Here is a 17,242-nt window from a genome sequence, read left to right on the forward strand (position 1 = left end):
CGCTAATAAACTCTTGTGAAAATGTAAGCGTGATTAACTTTAAAGTCCCGGGCTCGATTAAAGAAATATTGTAATCTACTTCTTGTAAAAAACAATTAAATTTATTTGCACAAGCAGTTCGTGGGGTGTTCGTGATTTCGTGATTTTATGCTAAAGGTCAACAGTTTATAAATTTGAACTTTGAAAGTGCACACTATTTTTTTTTTGATGATGAAATCAAAGATTCGACAATTGAATTTTTTGTCTTTCCGAGATTGAGGGCAATTCTGCTTTCGTAAGATGCATGCTTTGGGACGTTGACCGTCGCGTCTTATGTTGACTGAAACTTTGTCCTTTCGCTAAAATTTGTAATCATCCTATTCCGGCTTTTCTTCTTCTAATCACATTATTGCACACAAATGGAAATAAAATCAAAAGAGCAGTTTGAAAAATACAATTCAAATTCATCTGCGCATCAAATTTGCTGAGAAGGGCAGAAGAGGTGGAATGGAATCCCGGAGATCGACTTATGCAATCGTTTTCGGAGTATTTGAACAGGTCAAACAAGCATGGCCCCATCCGAAAAAGTCTGCCGAAGGTTCCTCTTGCATATTTCTGATTTGGACTTGATTCGAATTTTATTTCTTCTTTTTTTTTACTGTTTTTGAGAGCCTATTTGAATAGAGAAACCGGAGTGCGTACAATATGACAGGTAGGAAATTTGTATTTGCATTGTTTTTGTATGGCCCCAATGTCGGGCAAATATCGAGCCCGGGAATCAAAAAAGGGAGAGAAAAAAAAGTTGCTAAAAAATGTTTTTAGCAACGTTACTTGCTGGTCTTATTGGCTTTTTATGGGACAGACTGTCGTTGATACCATGGTATATTTTAACGAATCAGAGGAGAAAAGTCGAGTATCAAACTCGGCAGAAATCCAAGCTTATGCCAGGCGAAGAGAACATTTGGATGTCCGGCGATACAGAGAGAGTTATTGAGACATACTATTATGGCGAGCGCACTATGGACAAGGTCTTTCTGAAAGCGGTCGAAAAATTCGCCGATTTGCCCGCTCTCGGAACGCGAGAATTGCTTCAAGAAGTGGACGAGGTACAGCCAAATGGCAAAGTCTTCAAGAAAGCTGTTTATGGCGAGTACAAATGGATCACTTTTCGAGAGTTCGGCCAGAAAGTCGATCAGTTCGCAAAAGCGCTGACTGAAATTGGCGCCAAGAAAGTCGCAATTTATATGGGTAAATAGATTTTTTGGAATTTCTAGCCAACGATTTTTTCTTTTTAGAAACTCGTGCTTGCTGGCAAATTGCTTGCCAAGCGTGTTTTCAGCACAACATAGACATTGTCACAGTTTACGCCTCACTTGGAGACGAAGCGGTCTCCGCTGCTCTGCAAGAGGCCGAAGTAGATTACTTATTGACCTCAGGTGACCTAGTCAACAGGTCGCTCGTTGGTGTCCTCAAAAAAGTGCCCTCGTTAAAGGCTGTTGTTTGGGCGCCATTTGACTCATTTTCTGCTAAATTGAAAGTCAAGGAAGGAATTCTAAAAATCTCAAATAATCAAAAATTAAAATCAAAAACTGCAAACTAAAATCCTAAAAAAGCAAGAAGATTACCCGAATACTAAAATCATCGAATGGGAAGACATGTACGCGATCGGGAAGAACTCGAAAAAGCCAAAACCAGATGGGCCGACTCCAGAAACAGTCAGCATGATTATGTACACAAGCGGCACTTCTGGCAAACCTAAAGGAGTAATGATCAGGCAAAAAGGAATGGTCGCGGCATGCTCTGGAATTGGCGAGCGAATTCAAACTGGGCATCGCTTTAGTCCTGACGACACTTACATTGGATACCTGCCACTTGCTCATATCCTTGAATGCATGGCTGAGAGTTGTGTCCTTTGGAATGGAACTAAAATTGGCTACAGCTCTGCCCTTACGCTAACTGATTTATCATCAAGGATTAAAAAAGGCAGTCAAGGTGCAATCGATGCTTTCGCTACTTTTACTTATCAAATTTTAGGTGACGCTACTGTATTGAAGCCTACACTGCTTGCCGCGGTTCCGGAAATTCTGGAAAGAATTCGAAAAGGGGTCCAAGGAAAAGTCAATAGCGGTTCTGCTTTCGGGAAATGGCTCTTCAATTTCGCTTACGATTACAAAGTCCGTCAGCTTGAGATCGGCCGTGACACTCCTATCCTTAACAAACTCATTTTCTCCAAGACCTCAGCGATGATGGGAGGAAAACTCAGACTTCTTCTGTCTGGAGGAGCTCCACTAGAAGAAAAAACGCAGCGCTTTACCCAGGCAACTCTCTGTGCTCCTGTTCTTATCGGGTATTTTTAGAAGTACGAGATATGGCTTTTAACCCAAGAATTCAGTTATGGATTAACCGAGTCTTCCGGAGGCGTTGCTGTTAGTGACTGCTTCGATAATCAAGTCCGTCGATGCGGAGGAGTCATCGATACGTGCGTTTAATGTTTAAATTTATAGAGTCTTACTTTCCATTTCAGACTTATGGTCAAGCTCGCTCCTTGGGAAGAAGCGGGATATTTTCCGACAAACAATCCTCCACAGGGAGAAGTTCTTTTCGGAGGACCAGCTGTGACAGTAGGATATTTCAAAATGCCAGAAAAGACTGCAGAAGACTACATTACTGATGAACAAGGACGAACTTGGTTCAAGACCGGCGACATCGGCCAGTTCGACCCAGATGGAGCGCTCCGAATCGTTGGTAAGCAGTGATTTCAATGAAATCAAGGAGGAATTATCTTGTTTATTTCAACTTTCAGATCGAAAGAAAGACTTGGTTAAACTGAGACATGGAGAGTACCTTGCACTTGGAAAAATCGAAGCAGCGTTGAAGACTTCAAAATACTTGACGAACATCTGCGTTTTTGCTGATCAAAATGAGCTCTCGGTTGTTGCCGTCGCCGTTGCTAAAGAAGACGAAGTCCTCAAAGCAGCTACGGTACTAAATCGAGACTTGCGTTCTTCTCATGATACCATTTAGGAAATGTTCGTCTCTGGCGACTTTGAAGCAGTTTGCAAAGATGAGAGGATTATAAAGATGATCACCGAAGACGTTTGGAAAGTAGCAAAGGAGATTAAATTGACAAAACAAGAAATTCCATCGAAAATTTTCGTGGAAAGCTTACAATGGCTGCCCGAGACTGGACTCGTTACTGATGCATTTAAACTCAAGAGAAAGGTACGATTCTATGATTTTCACTGATAAACTCTCGTTCTAGCCACTGAATGAATATTACGCGAAGCAAATTAAACAGCTGTACAAAAAATGAAAAATGAAAACGTTCTTCAACTTTGCTACTAAGTAACCATTACTAACTTATGTAAAAGTGCTCGAATAAAAAGCTTCCTGCAAAATTAAACGGCAAAATGATTAAAACTATCAATGATTGTCTATCATAGATTTTCTTACTAAAGATGTTTTATTTTTTGTTTGAAGCGCAACAACTGTGGAACATGAAAAGTGACACGCTTCACTCTAAGCCTGGAAACGTGATAACGATATTAAATTGAGTTTAACGGTCGTTCCTTGGTACTGCATAACGCTGGCTTACAAGGTTAATGAAATTCTTGCGCTGCCGGCATTTTGAACGGAGGTAGGGTTTTTGCGCGCATGATTTCGATCTTGAATTGTCAATTAGATTAAATTAATGCATTTAAGTTAGTTACAAATATCGCAAACACCCAATTATAAGGTGTCATTATCTTCACATAAAATTTCTCGTAAACAATAATAATGATAATAATATATTTATTCAATTTCTTAGTCAGTTAAGTTAAGAAAGAATTCGTTTGTTTATAGTTTTGTTGTCACGCCGAAAATCGGTTCATAATGCATCCGTCTTCTTTGTCATTTTTTTTTCTATTGATATCTGTACAGCTGTTTGCGCGCGAGGATTGTCGGAGAGCTGAGTCGATTCGGGTTTTCAGTTTTGCTTTTTGATTTTACGCAAGTCACGGTTTCGCACAGAAATTTTGGCCAAATCGTGGACACCGCGCTTGCCCTTGCAAAATCAGTAGCAAAATGAAATTGTAAAACTTTTGAAATTAAAATAATCTATTTACAATGGATCAAACTCGAGCACTCGCCGCGGGGCAAGTTTCACTTCTTTTTCGCGAAATGCTACCAGCATGATTTTGGTTTCTCTAAAGAGCCGATTCCGTTCATTTCAAAACTTGAAATGAAACTGAAAATCGCTCATTAGTAGATAGTGCCTTTCTTAGATTCTAGGAGACAAGGAACTAGTAGCAGCCGCAAAAAACTATGCCTTCTCCTCGATAAGCTTGCGTGCCCGAGCGGTCCTTTTAATTCAAAGCCATAATTGAATAATTATTGATACCCGAATCGCTGGATATAACCTTGGGATAGTTGTCGTTTAGCATGGATTTTAGTCAATTAAAATGTTAATTGTCGTCGAGTATTTTTTCAAACATCCTTGGGTGGTTTCGTCCATCCTTGTTCTTTGCAGACTTTACCGCTATTTCTCTCGATAACGTCGCAATACGCAGGGCACTTGCTCGCTGGAAATTTGCTACATTGCAGCCGCCATTCACGGAACTTTTCGACCAGTGTCTCAAATTTTGCCGTAAACTTGTCCAGCTTCTCTTGGTCTGCTCCGCATTCCAGCGATAAGGACTTTCTCAGAGAGCGTTTCAGGTGCGACTTAACACATAAATGAATTCAATTTTGCTTCTACTACAGTTTCTACTCAAGAATCTGCTACAAAACTAAATCTAACTAGAATAAAGCAGAAATATAGACTCGAATTATAATTGTTTTCGATGTCAACAAGATCATTTTCAACGGAAATCTCAATTACAAATAGCTTGCTTAAAAAATACCTTTGTAAACTCAAGGAAATAGTCGGACTCCTGAACCATTGGTTTCGAGCGAGTCAGATCGTTCAGCCTATCTCCAACACCGGTACATGTCAAATATTCTTCGCAGTTATCGAGCGACGCGCAGCCAGACGCAATCTTTCCGACCAATTTCAAATAGTAGTCAACGACTTTACTCCGAACCGTGGTCACTTTGTAGTTAAATTTGCTCTATTGCCAGTTATTGAGTGTAAATTTAGAAAATTAATAAGCTTAAAATTTAGAAAGTTAATTTTGAAATTAATTAAAATGTGGATATTACTAATCGAATAACTTTGCCTGGTTGTCTAGTTCCGGGACAATGTCGGTGTACTTGGTGTGGTTCGCCATGTTAAAATAGGCCCACTCGTCAAGTAAATTGAAAGACTTTTCAATGCGTCGTTGAAAGGGTGTCTGAAATTGGTCAATATTCTCCTTGTTGATTTCTCTCTCTCTCTCCTACCTTCTTAGCATCGACAGATCCTAGTGCAGCTATGCCAAGCGCTATAGAAGTCACCTTCATTCTCTCTTGAACGTGTTTTTAGTCTCTCTTTTTGATTTCGAATTGAAGTGCTCAAAGCGTCGACGTTCTTCGATAGTTTACGGAATGGCGCCCGACTCTGGCGCTGGAGAGCTTTCACGAGCACGCTAGAATCGTTTACTCGCGCTCTTGCAAGCCTGAAGCAAGGAAATAATAAGGATATGCTTCTTCAGAAAACATTTGAAAAAAAAACAATTTCAAAAATCTAATTGAGCAAATATTTCAAGCAAAGTGGGCAAAACTCGGTTGAACGGCGGCTAACTGACCAATGGAGAAAATATTGAACTAGGAATTGACAGGGAATGTGTCGCCACGCAGAACTAAAGCTGTTCTATCATGTTTGTCCTGTCAATCAGCGTTATCGAGACAACACTCTTGCACATGCAGAGCTCGATCATCAGCAAGAAATTACACTTTCTAAGCGATCTCTCATGGGCAAGGGAAAACTTTTTTTTTATCAATTTGCGAAAGAAAAAAGTAAAAATCTATAAAGCAAAAAGAGAGAAAATCATGCAACGACTTCTTGAAGTTTTCATTTACTTTGTAAAATGGACGCTTCTTACTATTATTGCTAATTCATTAATAATAGACAAAGGCTAAGATAAAGGCTTATCGGTGTAAATTAAATAGATAAGTCACTTGATAGTTTTCCCAATAAATCAGACAGCTATACGCAAGAAAATTTCCAGGGAGTGCCGAAATCATCCGAGGAAAGGGCTTTCAGTCGATTAACCTGTAGTTAGATAAAGATTTAGATTATTCGAAAAGATGGACGATGCACAAAGTCGAGTTTCGCAAGTGAATATTTAAAAGATAACCAGTAACGTGAACATAATATTTAGACCGAACACTTTTTTCTCTGTTTAAGTTGAACACTCGTCGAAACAGCGGTTCTATCGAAAACTGCACCACTTCTGTTGTTCCCAGATACAACTCTGCGGAAACAAGTGCTTTCTCAGTCATTTAGCCATTCAATTTCTATTTATCAAGCAAATAAATACTTTGCTTTTTATCATCGAATTATTTATGGAATTTTATAGAACTTCAGTTTTTAGCTCCACAATGATTTTGTTCCCAAAGCGTAAATACGGCGACCAGAAAAGCCTCAATTAAAAAGATGTTGAACAAGTGTAATCGAGGTGAGCGTTTGTAAACTCAGAGATGTGCTTGAAACACCAAGCTCTGTTTCTTTGCACGGGAGATGATCTTCATTTGCGCAAACGTGTTAATCGCGGCTTTCATGCAAACTAACAGCACGTTTTTTAAGCCGGCCTGAAGAACCAGTTCCAAGCCAAGCAGAAAAATCTTCGAGTTGGGTTACAAAGTTCTTCCTTTTTTTCTTTTCTTCGTTAAAAAAAACGAGTTAAAGATAATTTGATTGCCGCGAAGAAAAAAAATACCGCGACAATATAATTTTAGCGGAAATGAAGTTTACCGCGTTCACGTCTCTTTCTAACCCCCGTTTGCCTTTCCCATCGACTAGTTTTGAAAGCAATGGACATTGAAAATGCGCGCAAGCTCGCAGTTAAACGAATCCAAAGAAATAAATTCAAAGTTAGACTAGGAATGAGCTTTAAAATAGCGGATACTTCATCCCAAAATGTAATTTATTTCCTCTCTAAAAAAGAACAGGAAGAAATCAGAGACCGCGATTCGTACATGCTGTCCGTGAATGAGCGCTTCAACAGAGCACGGTAATTGAAAAAAATATTTTTCATATTTTCATCCAGCGCTCTTCTAGTTTCAAATTCGAAAAGTTGTACGATCAATCAGGGCGCACTTACTTCCATGGCTATGTTTCCACGTTAGAGTTGACAGCAAGTATTTTCGTGAAAAACAAGCTCCGACACCTTCGAACTACAAATAACCAGCGAAAAAAGCCTAATCAATATTAGGCCGCGCCCTTTTCGAGCTATAATTTAAGTTAAATTTCTATTTGTATTCCGCTTCACGTGTAATTGCTGTTTACTATCCGGTAAAAATTAAGAATAAGTCAAATCCTAAATGATAGATGAAAGAAAGATTCGTCAACTCGTGAAAAAGCCTATGAAACGTTTCTCGAGTGAGTGGGTGGAAGTCGCCAAGTCGAAGCCGCTGGAACTGCGAATACCGGAGGTTCTAGTCACCTTTGGCTTAATGAATTTAAATTTATGAAAATTCTAGCGAACGAGGCTCCTTCCCCGAGCGGAAATGGGCGATCAAATTGAGATGTTTCGAAAGCACTTTCTCCCATTTAACACGTGACAGATCAGGAAGAGTACTTTACTACTAATGGAAGTCTACACACGCCTGCAATTATAACTAATTGATCTTTGGTTTTTTAAATAACACTGCTGTTTTAATCAATCACTATTATTTTGCAAATAAAAAGAACATATGCTCAAATTACCTCTATGTTAATTAGTAGCTTATTATTGCAACAACAAGGCGAGGCACCCGCCATAGCAAATTGCTTTAGATTTTGATTAGAAAATATTGAAATCATTATACAATAAAAATCCGTTCTTAGTTCACCCTGGAAGTGAATATGTTACTGCTAGTGAATATCTTAGGCTGAAAAGTTTCACCTTCTCTTTTCAAGTGTATTTTCAGAATAAAAAGTCTTTCTTGTGTGTAATGGGGGAGAAAGATCAGCATCCACGGACCGCTCGATCAATCGGATCAAGGTTTTCCGGGCATTCAGGCTTGCACCTTCCGTCTAAAGTTTATCCATCAGGTTTACTATATGGTTGATAAGCGGCTGGTTACCTGCCGTTGTTCCGTTTTTGCATTCACAAGTCTTCTTCATTTTGTTATAAATCATGTCTTGGAGGCAGATGCAATTAAATGAACCTTCGGAATTAAAGCACTGCGCAGCTTGGTGCAGACCACAAGGCCGCGTTCTTTTTTCGTTTGCCTCCGCGCATTCATCGATGTCGACGCATTTTCCGTTCTCGTTGAGCTTGAATCCTTTCGCGCAGCTGCACATGTGTCGTCCAAATTTTAACGGAATGCAGGTGCCGGCTCCACAGGGATTCGCGCCTTTGTAAAGGATATGATCAAATTAACTGTCAGTCGATCAATATGAAATTATCACTTTCCTTGTGTGCAGGCTGTGGGTGATCGTGGCTCACATGCTCCGCCAAGAAGGCCTTCTTTCCACCTGTGGGTAAGCGGACATCTTGGTTCGCATTTGAGCAAATTTCCTATTTGCACTTTGCGAGTGCTTACTGGACATCTGCACTCGTAGGAGCCTGGCGTGTTCACACACAGCAGTTTGCCACAAGGGTTGGTCTCTGTTTTGCACTCGTTAACGTCCTCGCAGATTTCGTGCGTTTTCCTCCTGTATCCCTAAATTCCGCGTTCATTTAGCTGTTCAGTGAATCCAGCTATTTGTCGCAAAAACAAGCGCTCGTTAGATACCAGTACCTGTTTACACTCGCAAATGTATGAGCCTCCGAAACGGTTGATGCAGAAAGCATTTGTACAGGGATTGCTTAGACATGGTTCAAGACGAGTCTAACAGTTAGATCGAGGGGTGAGCGCAGTTCCGTTGCGGGTCTTATGTGAACCGTTCCTGGTCTTGCAGTGGTCGACGTCTTCAAGGTGGCGACGCCACTGATTAAGGAGGCCCTTTCAAGCGGTCGTGTTCATCCCTTTTGACCTTTTGTGTTATCCTGCCGCGGGTGGCCTCGGTGGTGCCACTTTCCCAAAAAAGAGAAGTGCCCTGGTTTAATCGACCGCCGTCTTATCGCATTTTCTTGTATTCGGGGAGGCTGTATTCACTTTGCTCTTTCTGGGCAATGATCGACCGCGTTCCTTATCACGTGGTTGGCAGCTAGTTCCATAGGCGTCCGGCTCGAAACGTTCGTCGGAGCACTCGCAGCGGTAATAAGTCAGAGTCGTCAGGCACATTCCATATTTGCACCGTCCTTGCTCAGAGAGATCGCAGTAATTGCGCCTTCCGCGAAATATCACACTTTGGCGGCATTTGGCGCTAAGAACGTGTTAAAACATGTTTAATTATAGTCTTATGATTTCACACTTTAGGGCAGCTCCTTATTCAAGACGCCACTTTACCTCGGACTGGGGTTCGTTGAAGGTGTATCCAACCACTTCATGCTAGCTCAGCAACGACCATAATTTAGACTAGTTAAAAAGAAGCAAAAAAGACAATAAGAGCATTTCCTGTTTGCAGAAATTGACGCAGTAGCCTTGATTCCATCGAATGCAATCCTTTCGAGCAGGATTTCAAACAAATTTTAGCCGAAAATTAAATAAAATGTTTATGCGCTTGTGAATCCTTTGCTTGTTTGGGTTCTGAAGTTCTAAACCAGAATTGCCCCAAGTCTCGTCTGTGCAGAGAGGTGAGTAAGTGGCCACCGCCTTCCGGTTCTCGTCGTAGTAATCATACACAGAAATTCTAGACTCAAGTATCAAAGTGGTTTTTCAGTCTCAGCGGCACTTTCAGCGCCAATTTTACGTAAATTTTAATCGGTCAAATTTTAATGCTGAAATGAGAAGCTACAATTACTGATATTTTAGATCCCTGATTTATGAATGCTTGAACTTCAACTGAGCTCACCTAGCTGGTGCTTCGTTCGAAACTTCAACAATTGGTTTTATATGAAGCGAGAGGCAAATGTCTTCTGGCCCAACTGTATTCAAATAAAAGACGATTATTGGCGAGTCTTACTGTGGCTTCGAAACTGTTCAATCGCAGCATTGCAAAACTTAAGTCAACGGCCCTTTCCTTCGGAAATCTCGTACTTCCTTATTCCAACCAGGTGTCCCCCAGACACCACGTTTTTCAGTGATTCGTAGTCGACCCAGTAGCCAGAGGTGATCTCGACTTCGACGATAACCATGTTGGTCCAAAGCTGACTCGAGGCGGCAGATTTGTATCTAGCAAGATCTCTTATTAAATTCCGAGATTATGAGCTTTGGAAAGTGCATAAGGTGACACGCTCCAAGTGTTACTGCATTTTTTGATGAATTTTGATTTGTTAAAATACCTAGTGCAAACTGTCAGTTGTCGGTCTTTCTTCAATCTGCACTCGTTTGGTTTTCCTCTGACGAAAACTTCCAGGTGCAGGCTGAAGAGGAGCATCATTTTAAAGTGTACAATCAAGCACTCAAGAATTACCCTTCTAACGCGTACTTCGTATTTGGTACGTTGTACGATTTTGAAATCTTTTAAAAGTTGTCCTTGATTCATTTGAAACGCCCAGATCTCAGCTGTGAACATGGAAACACATGTAAATACCTTACAGCTACTAAACTGTTCAAAGGTATTGTATTCTTTTTTTGTTCAGAGAACGGAACCACTTGGTCCTCACGCTCATTACAGAGGAATGTTTTGTTTTGAGGGAAAGCGAAGGCGAGTTCCTCAATTTTAGACTCCGCAATAGATGTTTTTCCTGAGACAAAACCTATTATAGTAAAGAACAACCGGCTGCCTGAATCATTGCACAACCCTTCCCTTCCGCCTTGATGTGCAGCTCATCGACACTTCGAAATACGATAACAATTTAATTTTATATTTGAACAGACGGGTACCTGCCGGTAACACGAGTCTGTTGAAGCAACATGGAATTATCGCGGCCGATCTGAAGGGACTACTCGAGGGTCAACGTCAACTAACTGCCACCTAACAAATCGGGAATTTTACGAAAGCGCCTTCGTCAAAAAATCCCGATAATTTACTTCCCGAGAATGTGGCTGACCCTCCTTTGTGGACTGCTGCGAGTCTTTTGAAGGGTTTTTTTCAATAAAATTAACACTAATTTAGACACCATCCGAGAACAGGCGCACGTTTGCGAGAATTATAAACATGAGGTTTTTAAATTTACGAATGATTCGTGTGAATTCGGACATGTTCGTTTTTAGCGCTACCCTTTAATTGTTCTTTTAAAAAATCCTTCCCAAAAAGCAATGTCATTTCGTTAGTGCTCATTCGCCGCGAATTGCTTTTCCCGTGTCCTTGCGTGTACTGAAATTATAAAGTTAAGCTTGCTTCACACGGGTCAACATTTAACAAACATGGAGGATTCCTTCCAATGCGGCGACTGTATCTTGCGTGTTTCGCCATCCACCTTCACGCGGATATTTTTCGTCCAGCAATGAGAAAAAGAAACAAATGAAAAATATCACGGGCCTAATCTGTTTCTTTGGCCAACGAGCCAGCTGATCATATATTTGCAATTCTTCTTGAAATTGATGAAATCCGCGTTTTGACTCTTCAGAGCCGATAAAGCTCAGGCAAGTTCAGCCAGCAATTTTCAGCTAATTTCCCTTTTATTTCAAATTGAATCTGTTGAACACGTTCCTTTCTTGCGCCTTGCGATTGGAGCGAAGAGAAATTCCGTCGAAGCAGAAAGCATCAGTCCTGTTTAGAGGTTAGCGTTCTTGCTTAAGCCCAATCACTTCTTCTTAGCATTACGAGATATTTTCAAGCTAACCAGACCTGTGGCTTCAATTTGAGCTGCAATGGATCCTTTTCTGATGTCAAAGCTCATGTAAGTGTTTCTTGGATCCAGTTCGATTGTTTTCCTGATAACACCAATTAGTCGGTCGACAAACCCTCCGATCGATCTCCATAGCTTTTCGTCATTATCCTGTTCTTCACTGAAAGAAATCTAAATTTCATGTTCCCTTAGAATTATCAAACCATTTGTTAACGAATTGCGCGAATGTCCGAAGCGCCAAAATGGCGGAATGGGGGTTGATCATTGTCTCATCCGCTATTTTTTCGGTGATGCAGCCCATAGCTTTTCTGATGACATTCTACTACGCACTCAAAATTGATCTTTCTGGTAAGAAATAGTCCTCTGAAATTTAATGAGTACGATCCTTGTAAAACGAATTTCTTTCGACATAGTCTTTTCCACATTTAGTGGCGTCGATGATGTTTCCCAAGACAAACGAATTCATTGCGAGTTGTCGGCTGTGAGGATCTTCGTAAGAATCATTTCGAGGCACAAAGCCGACCATTTCAAAGCAGCCGTCTTCTTTCTGCGCGTTCTTTAGCCACTCAAGTGGCTTGATTAGCAAAAACTGGGAGTCGACGAACACGTTCTTCGAGGAGCGATCTGCGCGAGCCAGGACTTTCACTGCGAACGATGTTAGCCATGTGGAAGTGTCATCGAGCGTCGACTGCTGGCAAATCGGGTGTGAAGGAAGTAGAGCCTTTTTCATCATTTTTTAGTGTTTAGTCTTTGCTTCAAGAATTTCATCACTCGACTTGATTAAAGCGGTTCAATACTAAATGCAAACTCTCGTACGAGAGTCAATTATAAATTTAATTATTAACACTGTGTTTGGCTAAACAAGGAGTGCCTCGTTTTCCCTTCTATACGAAATAAATGCTCTTGGTAAGCCACTTTATTATTGTTTCTACTCTCATCAAGTAATGATTGAGAGTTGTTTTTCAGTAAATACCCGATTTAATCTAACAGTATTTGATGTTCATTGGAAACTTGTGAGCGCCACTGAAATTTTTAGAAGCGAGATTCCTAGTTTTTTGATCGATATAGCTCTCATAATAACTCTTATTGTTTGCTAACACCATGTTTTACAATAAACGCTCTTTTCTTCGACGGCCAATGTCGTGAAATTAACGAAAATCGCATGGCAAAAGAGGAAAACATATTCGAAACGAGGGAGCTATGTTTAAGAATCAAACATCCCAGATCCTACTGAAAACTCAACAAGCGAATAATATTTTGGTATTTTCACCATAACCAGTGATTCCGCATTTTTGCACGAAAAGTTTGAAGCATTAAAAGTCGAAGACTATTATTGAGAGGCAAAGCTCTAACTTGATCATTGAATATCTTTGAAAATGATTCCTCATCAAAGCTGTAATTGTGATAAGATCGAACGCAGAACGGGTCGGGCTTGAAAATGACGAAACTTCCATCGAACATGAGAAATTTTATCTGTCTAAGGAGCAATTTTATTAATCGAACACTTACAAGGACTAACCTGCTGATACCAAGTTGTGTATTTCGAATGGCCCGTTGTTCTAGCTCGCGGTCATCAATGTCCAACCTGTCAAGATACTCCAGCACGAGCACATTTGGGTAGAGTCGAGCGAGATTTTGTTCTCCACATCCCATCGGCTCCTCTAATAGTGCATCGATATTCGGAACGATGGGTCCGAGAATGTCTCCTGACGCAGAAATTCGGATTTCTTCGCTTCCTTCTATTGCGTCGGAAGGAGACGGCAGAGAAATCGTCTCGCTAAATGTTGGAACTTGGTCCTTAAGAGTAACTCTACGGGCTCCGTCACACTGAAATGTCATTCATACTATCAGTTCTGCAGAGCCCTATCAAATCAAACGGCTCATGGAGTCCGTCTTCCTCTCTCCTTGAATAGTAACCGTCAAATTCCGTTCAACGCCATCGAAAACGAGCGCAGAGCTTATGGACTTCCTCCTGGTGCAGTCGTTAACTGGCCGGCCAAACATTTTAACCGAGATCGGGAAGGTACCACCTCGCTGCGTCGTAATCGAAAAGTGCTCGTGCGTGAGTTTCTCGGCTGGACAGGCGCAAGTGATTCTGTTCGACTCTCCTTGATTCTCGAGTCCTTCTGGAGTTTCGATCTGGAGCTCCAACGAGTGGCAACTTGAGTTGTCGTGGATCAGCAATGACACTTTTGTAGGAATTGTCTTCAATTATCATTTGCTGCATTTAGCGCTCTTTGTAGAGTCTTATCGGTGTTTGCAACAAAAATAGCATATTTCAACCAACACTTTGTCAAGTAAATACGCCAATTCTTTTGAATTAGTTATAATTCATAACTTATTTAATACTTTGTAACGGATCAACGACAGTTCGATGACGAAACTTTAGTCAAATAAATAGCGTAAATAAATAGCTAAAATTGAGCTTTCTAGTTCGCCGAAACGACCAAAAAAACAAGTGCGGCAGTGGGCACAAATTTCAAATTTTATTTTGAGTGACAACCATGTTGTCTATCGGAACAAAGGGCGAGCTTCGCAAAAATAATGTTTTCACTGAAAAGATAATTGTATAAAATTCCCTTTGAAAAGTTTAATCCCTCCCTGGAAGAAGGAAACTTTCCCCCGCGACCACTCGTCTGGGCAGGGTTAAATCAATAAAGACATTTTTTGAGACTTCCAGTTCGAGCTGCGGCTCTAGAATTCCAACGCCCAGAGTCGGGTGTAGACACATGACGTTCCCAATCCAAGTTGTGGTACTTCCAGGCACCTCTCATGGTTACCCTGCGAACATTTTGAATTGACTACTACTTACGCGCTAAATCAGCTTGGATCTTGCAAAAGTATCCTTTCCTTAAAATTTTCAACACGCTTTCCCGTGAGTGGAATAATGTAATCCTCCCAAAGCCATGTTTCTGGAAAATAATTGCGAACTTGGATTTCGTTCGTATAAACTCCTTCTGCCGTCGCAAAGAAGCCCTGTTCGCTGTTTTTCTTGAATATTTTAAATTTATTTCGAGAACGAAGAAAAAAATTCTTGAGATTGCGAGCTCGGTAGTGATTTGATTAACAAAATCATGATTTTTCCGATCGGCTATATAAAAGCGCCCTTTTTTAGCTTTTTCAAGCAGAATAAAGTGAGAGAGAAAATGGCTTCAATACTCGTAGAAGCAAACGAAAGATACATAGGATATCTCAGCTGGAACGATGATGACGACGACGAGACTAGAATCGCAAATATAGCCCATCCCCTTTGCCGGGTAAAAGTGCTCATTGGAAACCGCTTCCATTACATAAACATTTTCAACACATGGGATGATGAATTCGAAGAGCTGCCGACAGCAAGCAAAGTCGATCCGTTCCCGAACAGAGAGTATTCCAAAAATGTGCTGAGAAATCTCGCTGAAAGATCGTTTGAAAGAAGGGGATTTCTATTCCATTTTTTCTTCCAGGAAAATCTTTACGGCTTCGATTTAAAAAAGTACCACTGGCGTGCAACTTCAACTGAGGTATTTTTACGATATTTAAAAATGCGATTATTCTTTATTATTTCAGCTTCTTGCTGAGCTTGAGCTAGGTATTCGGGATCAGATGGGTCCCAGAGAAGAGAAAAAGAGAAAGAAGAGTTCTAAATCTGAGCGTGAAATCTTATGCGAATCTGAAAGAGCGGAATCGGAAAATAATGGCTACCACGAAGTTATTGAAATCATTGATATTACTGATTAGGCAAAAGCTGCCTAAGAACCAACACTTGTACATAGAATTCATTCCACGTTAATAAAGAACCACTTCTTAAAATTGCCTCCAAGTTATTATGAAAAACAGCATTCCTGAAGTGCGAGTTGCCGCATGGGCCGAATTCCAGAGTTTGAAGTAAAATGGTTGTCGGCGGAGCCTTCGCATTGTCGGACAGGAATGTGCAGGTTGCTCCAAACGTTGAGATCTCCTTCGAGAAATGCATCATATGACAATTTGTAGTCCGAGAGTTTGTCACTGCCGTCCTGATTTGGGTGCTTGACCAAAATTTACAAAGAATGGGGAAAGGCCCCTTGTGGTATAAGCTCAAAAGACCCATTCGTGAAGTGATCGCTTAAACCTGTGCTGAACCTCGCTAGCATACGTGAGAGGCTGCAAGGCGTCGCTTTCGTTTGATTCCCAGTCGTATAAATTACTTGAATTGGGCTGATTACTACTTCGCGAGCTAAAGCGCTGACCCTGAAACAAACAGTCAGAAAGCGGATCAAAAGGCTTGCGCCGGCACTTTCGCACCTGCATTGATTATAAACGAACATTGAGCTTCCGCCGAACGCTCGTTTACAATTTGACCTCGCGCTCTTCGACTATTGAAAAAAACCAACCGTAACAGTAAAATAAATTATAAAAAATAAAAAGGCCCGTAACTTAAGGGTGGAGCAACGTCCGACGAGAAATCCAAGTCCAAACTGAATGGCTCACTAATTTGACGGAATTTTCAAGCTGAATCGAAACCAAGATTGAAAGTGTTTTTTGAGATCCCGTTTCTTGAAGAGTTTCCTTTCTGTCGCGCGTAATACTCCAATGTTCGACTGTTCATGACACTGTAAGGAACTGTAGGCGAGTTCTACTAGTCTGGCATCGGTGGTTTGAGCCGGAGAAGCCATTTGACACTAATGTTGATAAATAAAACTCGTTCCCTGGCGGCACGTTGCATTTGGTGAAATCCAGGCGAGCGTTGTATGGAAATTCGGTTCGATTTCTGATCCCGTCAATTATATCTTTCTTGCTGAATGTGTTTTGGCCTCGTTGCTTCACGTAAACACCGCGGTCGACCACGCCAAGGAGACATAGCGACCCGCCAGGTGCGCTTAATTCCACTCGCACCTCTAAACTACATTTACAAACGAAGCAGGACTCCGACCAAAAGAAAGAGCGAAACTCGAATATTACCGTCTCCAGGCGCAGCTGTTTTGGAGTCGAAGCTAGCATCGACCCCGAAGGGAAGGCATCCCTCAAAGTCGATTTCGGAAATGTCGGTGACGAGAGAAGACTCAAGAGCAGACTTCTCCAGTGTCATGGTAGCAATAAGCTTAACGGAGTTCCTGTTTGGAATCGGAATATCGAGCCTGAACATGTAAAAATCTATAATCTAAGAATTCTATATCAAAAGATTAACCGTAAGGTGAACGAGCCACTCGTCGTCCGGACGCGACCGTCTTTTGAAACATCGGCCTCATCCCACTGATCCTCTGCTGAGCCACGCGATAATACTGCATGTGTGTTTTTTAGCAAACAGGCTCTTCGACTTTTAGCTCTCTTTAAAAAGAAAGTTTTTTTCTAAATTTAGGACTAAACGTGGAAAACACGATCCTTTCGATTCGTAGAGCTATTTCGGGGGCATCTTT

General features: G+C 41.1%; 5 protein-coding genes across 5 annotated transcripts; 1 reads left to right on the forward strand and 4 right to left on the reverse strand.

The window, feature by feature from the left end:
• Positions 1 to 593: 593 nt before the first annotated feature.
• Positions 594 to 3,374, forward strand: LOC145709253 (long-chain-fatty-acid--CoA ligase 4-like). Its single transcript, XM_081786931.1, has 10 exons — positions 594 to 691; positions 802 to 1,227; positions 1,275 to 1,531; positions 1,593 to 1,971; positions 2,014 to 2,326; positions 2,372 to 2,458; positions 2,504 to 2,724; positions 2,783 to 2,961; positions 3,004 to 3,201; positions 3,242 to 3,374. Exons 1-10 carry the CDS (start codon positions 685 to 687, stop codon positions 3,290 to 3,292), a joined length of 2,118 nt encoding a protein of 705 aa, XP_081643057.1. The 5' UTR covers positions 594 to 684; the 3' UTR covers positions 3,293 to 3,374.
• A 377-nt stretch (positions 3,375 to 3,751) lies between these two features.
• LOC145707306 (uncharacterized) lies at positions 3,752 to 5,448 on the reverse strand. The gene is made up of 4 exons (XM_081784814.1): positions 5,341 to 5,448; positions 5,178 to 5,291; positions 4,863 to 5,069; positions 3,752 to 4,683 (listed from the first exon to the last, which is right to left on the reverse strand). Exons 1-4 carry the CDS (start codon positions 5,398 to 5,400, stop codon positions 4,447 to 4,449), a joined length of 618 nt encoding a protein of 205 aa, XP_081640940.1. The 5' UTR covers positions 5,401 to 5,448; the 3' UTR covers positions 3,752 to 4,446.
• A 2,538-nt stretch (positions 5,449 to 7,986) lies between these two features.
• LOC145707897 (uncharacterized) lies at positions 7,987 to 8,895 on the reverse strand. The gene is made up of 3 exons (XM_081785487.1): positions 8,827 to 8,895; positions 8,167 to 8,748; positions 7,987 to 8,116 (listed from the first exon to the last, which is right to left on the reverse strand). The coding sequence occupies exons 2-3, from the start codon at positions 8,384 to 8,386 to the stop codon at positions 8,049 to 8,051; spliced, it is 288 nt and encodes a 95-aa protein (XP_081641613.1). The 5' UTR covers positions 8,387 to 8,748; positions 8,827 to 8,895; the 3' UTR covers positions 7,987 to 8,048.
• A 753-nt stretch (positions 8,896 to 9,648) lies between these two features.
• On the reverse strand, positions 9,649 to 12,387 carry LOC145709254 (alpha-2-macroglobulin-like). The gene is made up of 15 exons (XM_081786932.1): positions 12,260 to 12,387; positions 12,068 to 12,193; positions 11,864 to 12,024; positions 11,726 to 11,785; positions 11,555 to 11,653; positions 11,440 to 11,492; positions 11,323 to 11,389; positions 11,128 to 11,147; positions 10,957 to 11,015; positions 10,857 to 10,908; positions 10,544 to 10,590; positions 10,413 to 10,493; positions 10,151 to 10,302; positions 9,983 to 10,088; positions 9,649 to 9,820 (listed from the first exon to the last, which is right to left on the reverse strand). The coding sequence occupies exons 2-15, from the start codon at positions 12,163 to 12,165 to the stop codon at positions 9,649 to 9,651; spliced, it is 1,227 nt and encodes a 408-aa protein (XP_081643058.1). The 5' UTR covers positions 12,166 to 12,193; positions 12,260 to 12,387.
• A 4,043-nt stretch (positions 12,388 to 16,430) lies between these two features.
• LOC145709255 (uncharacterized) lies at positions 16,431 to 17,104 on the reverse strand. The gene is made up of 3 exons (XM_081786933.1): positions 17,014 to 17,104; positions 16,788 to 16,963; positions 16,431 to 16,723 (listed from the first exon to the last, which is right to left on the reverse strand). Exons 2-3 carry the CDS (start codon positions 16,912 to 16,914, stop codon positions 16,431 to 16,433), a joined length of 420 nt encoding a protein of 139 aa, XP_081643059.1. The 5' UTR covers positions 16,915 to 16,963; positions 17,014 to 17,104.
• Positions 17,105 to 17,242: the final 138 nt, after the last annotated feature.

This window comes from Oikopleura dioica, chromosome XSR (genome assembly GCF_907165135.1).
Source record: "Oikopleura dioica chromosome XSR, OKI2018_I68_1.0, whole genome shotgun sequence".
Lineage (NCBI taxonomy): Eukaryota > Metazoa > Chordata > Appendicularia > Copelata > Oikopleuridae > Oikopleura > Oikopleura dioica.

Bases quoted from the DNA above. Each gene is read 5' to 3' on its own strand.
- LOC145709253 (XM_081786931.1), top strand. The intron at 2,725-2,782 runs GTAAGCAGTGAT...TTCAACTTTCAG, and splicing joins TGGAGCGCTCCGAATCGTTG to ATCGAAAGAAAGACTTGGTT. The intron at 3,202-3,241 runs GTACGATTCTAT...CTCTCGTTCTAG, and splicing joins CATTTAAACTCAAGAGAAAG to CCACTGAATGAATATTACGC.
- LOC145707306 (XM_081784814.1), bottom strand. From the start codon at position 5,400: ATGAAGGTGACTTCTATAGCGCTTGGCATAGCTGCACTAGGATCTGTC. The intron at 5,292-5,340 runs GTAGGAGAGAGA...GACCAATTTCAG, and splicing joins GATCTGTCGATGCTAAGAAG to ACACCCTTTCAACGACGCAT. The intron at 5,070-5,177 runs GCAAAGTTATTC...AACTGGCAATAG, and splicing joins TCCCGGAACTAGACAACCAG to AGCAAATTTAACTACAAAGT.
- LOC145707897 (XM_081785487.1), bottom strand. From the start codon at position 8,386: ATGTGCAGCTGCGCGAAAGGATTCAAGCTCAACGAGAACGGAAAATGC. The intron at 8,117-8,166 runs GTAACCAGCCGC...GATAAACTTTAG, and splicing joins CAAAAACGGAACAACGGCAG to ACGGAAGGTGCAAGCCTGAA.
- LOC145709254 (XM_081786932.1), bottom strand. From the start codon at position 12,165: ATGGGCTGCATCACCGAAAAAATAGCGGATGAGACAATGATCAACCCC. The intron at 10,494-10,543 runs GTAATTCTTGAG...GCTCCTCTTCAG, and splicing joins ACGAAGTACGCGTTAGAAGG to CCTGCACCTGGAAGTTTTCG. The intron at 10,089-10,150 runs GAAAGGGCCGTT...AGCCACAGTAAG, and splicing joins GAAGTACGAGATTTCCGAAG to ACTCGCCAATAATCGTCTTT.
- LOC145709255 (XM_081786933.1), bottom strand. From the start codon at position 16,914: ATGACACTGGAGAAGTCTGCTCTTGAGTCTTCTCTCGTCACCGACATT. The intron at 16,724-16,787 runs GTAATATTCGAG...AATGTAGTTTAG, and splicing joins AACAGCTGCGCCTGGAGACG to AGGTGCGAGTGGAATTAAGC.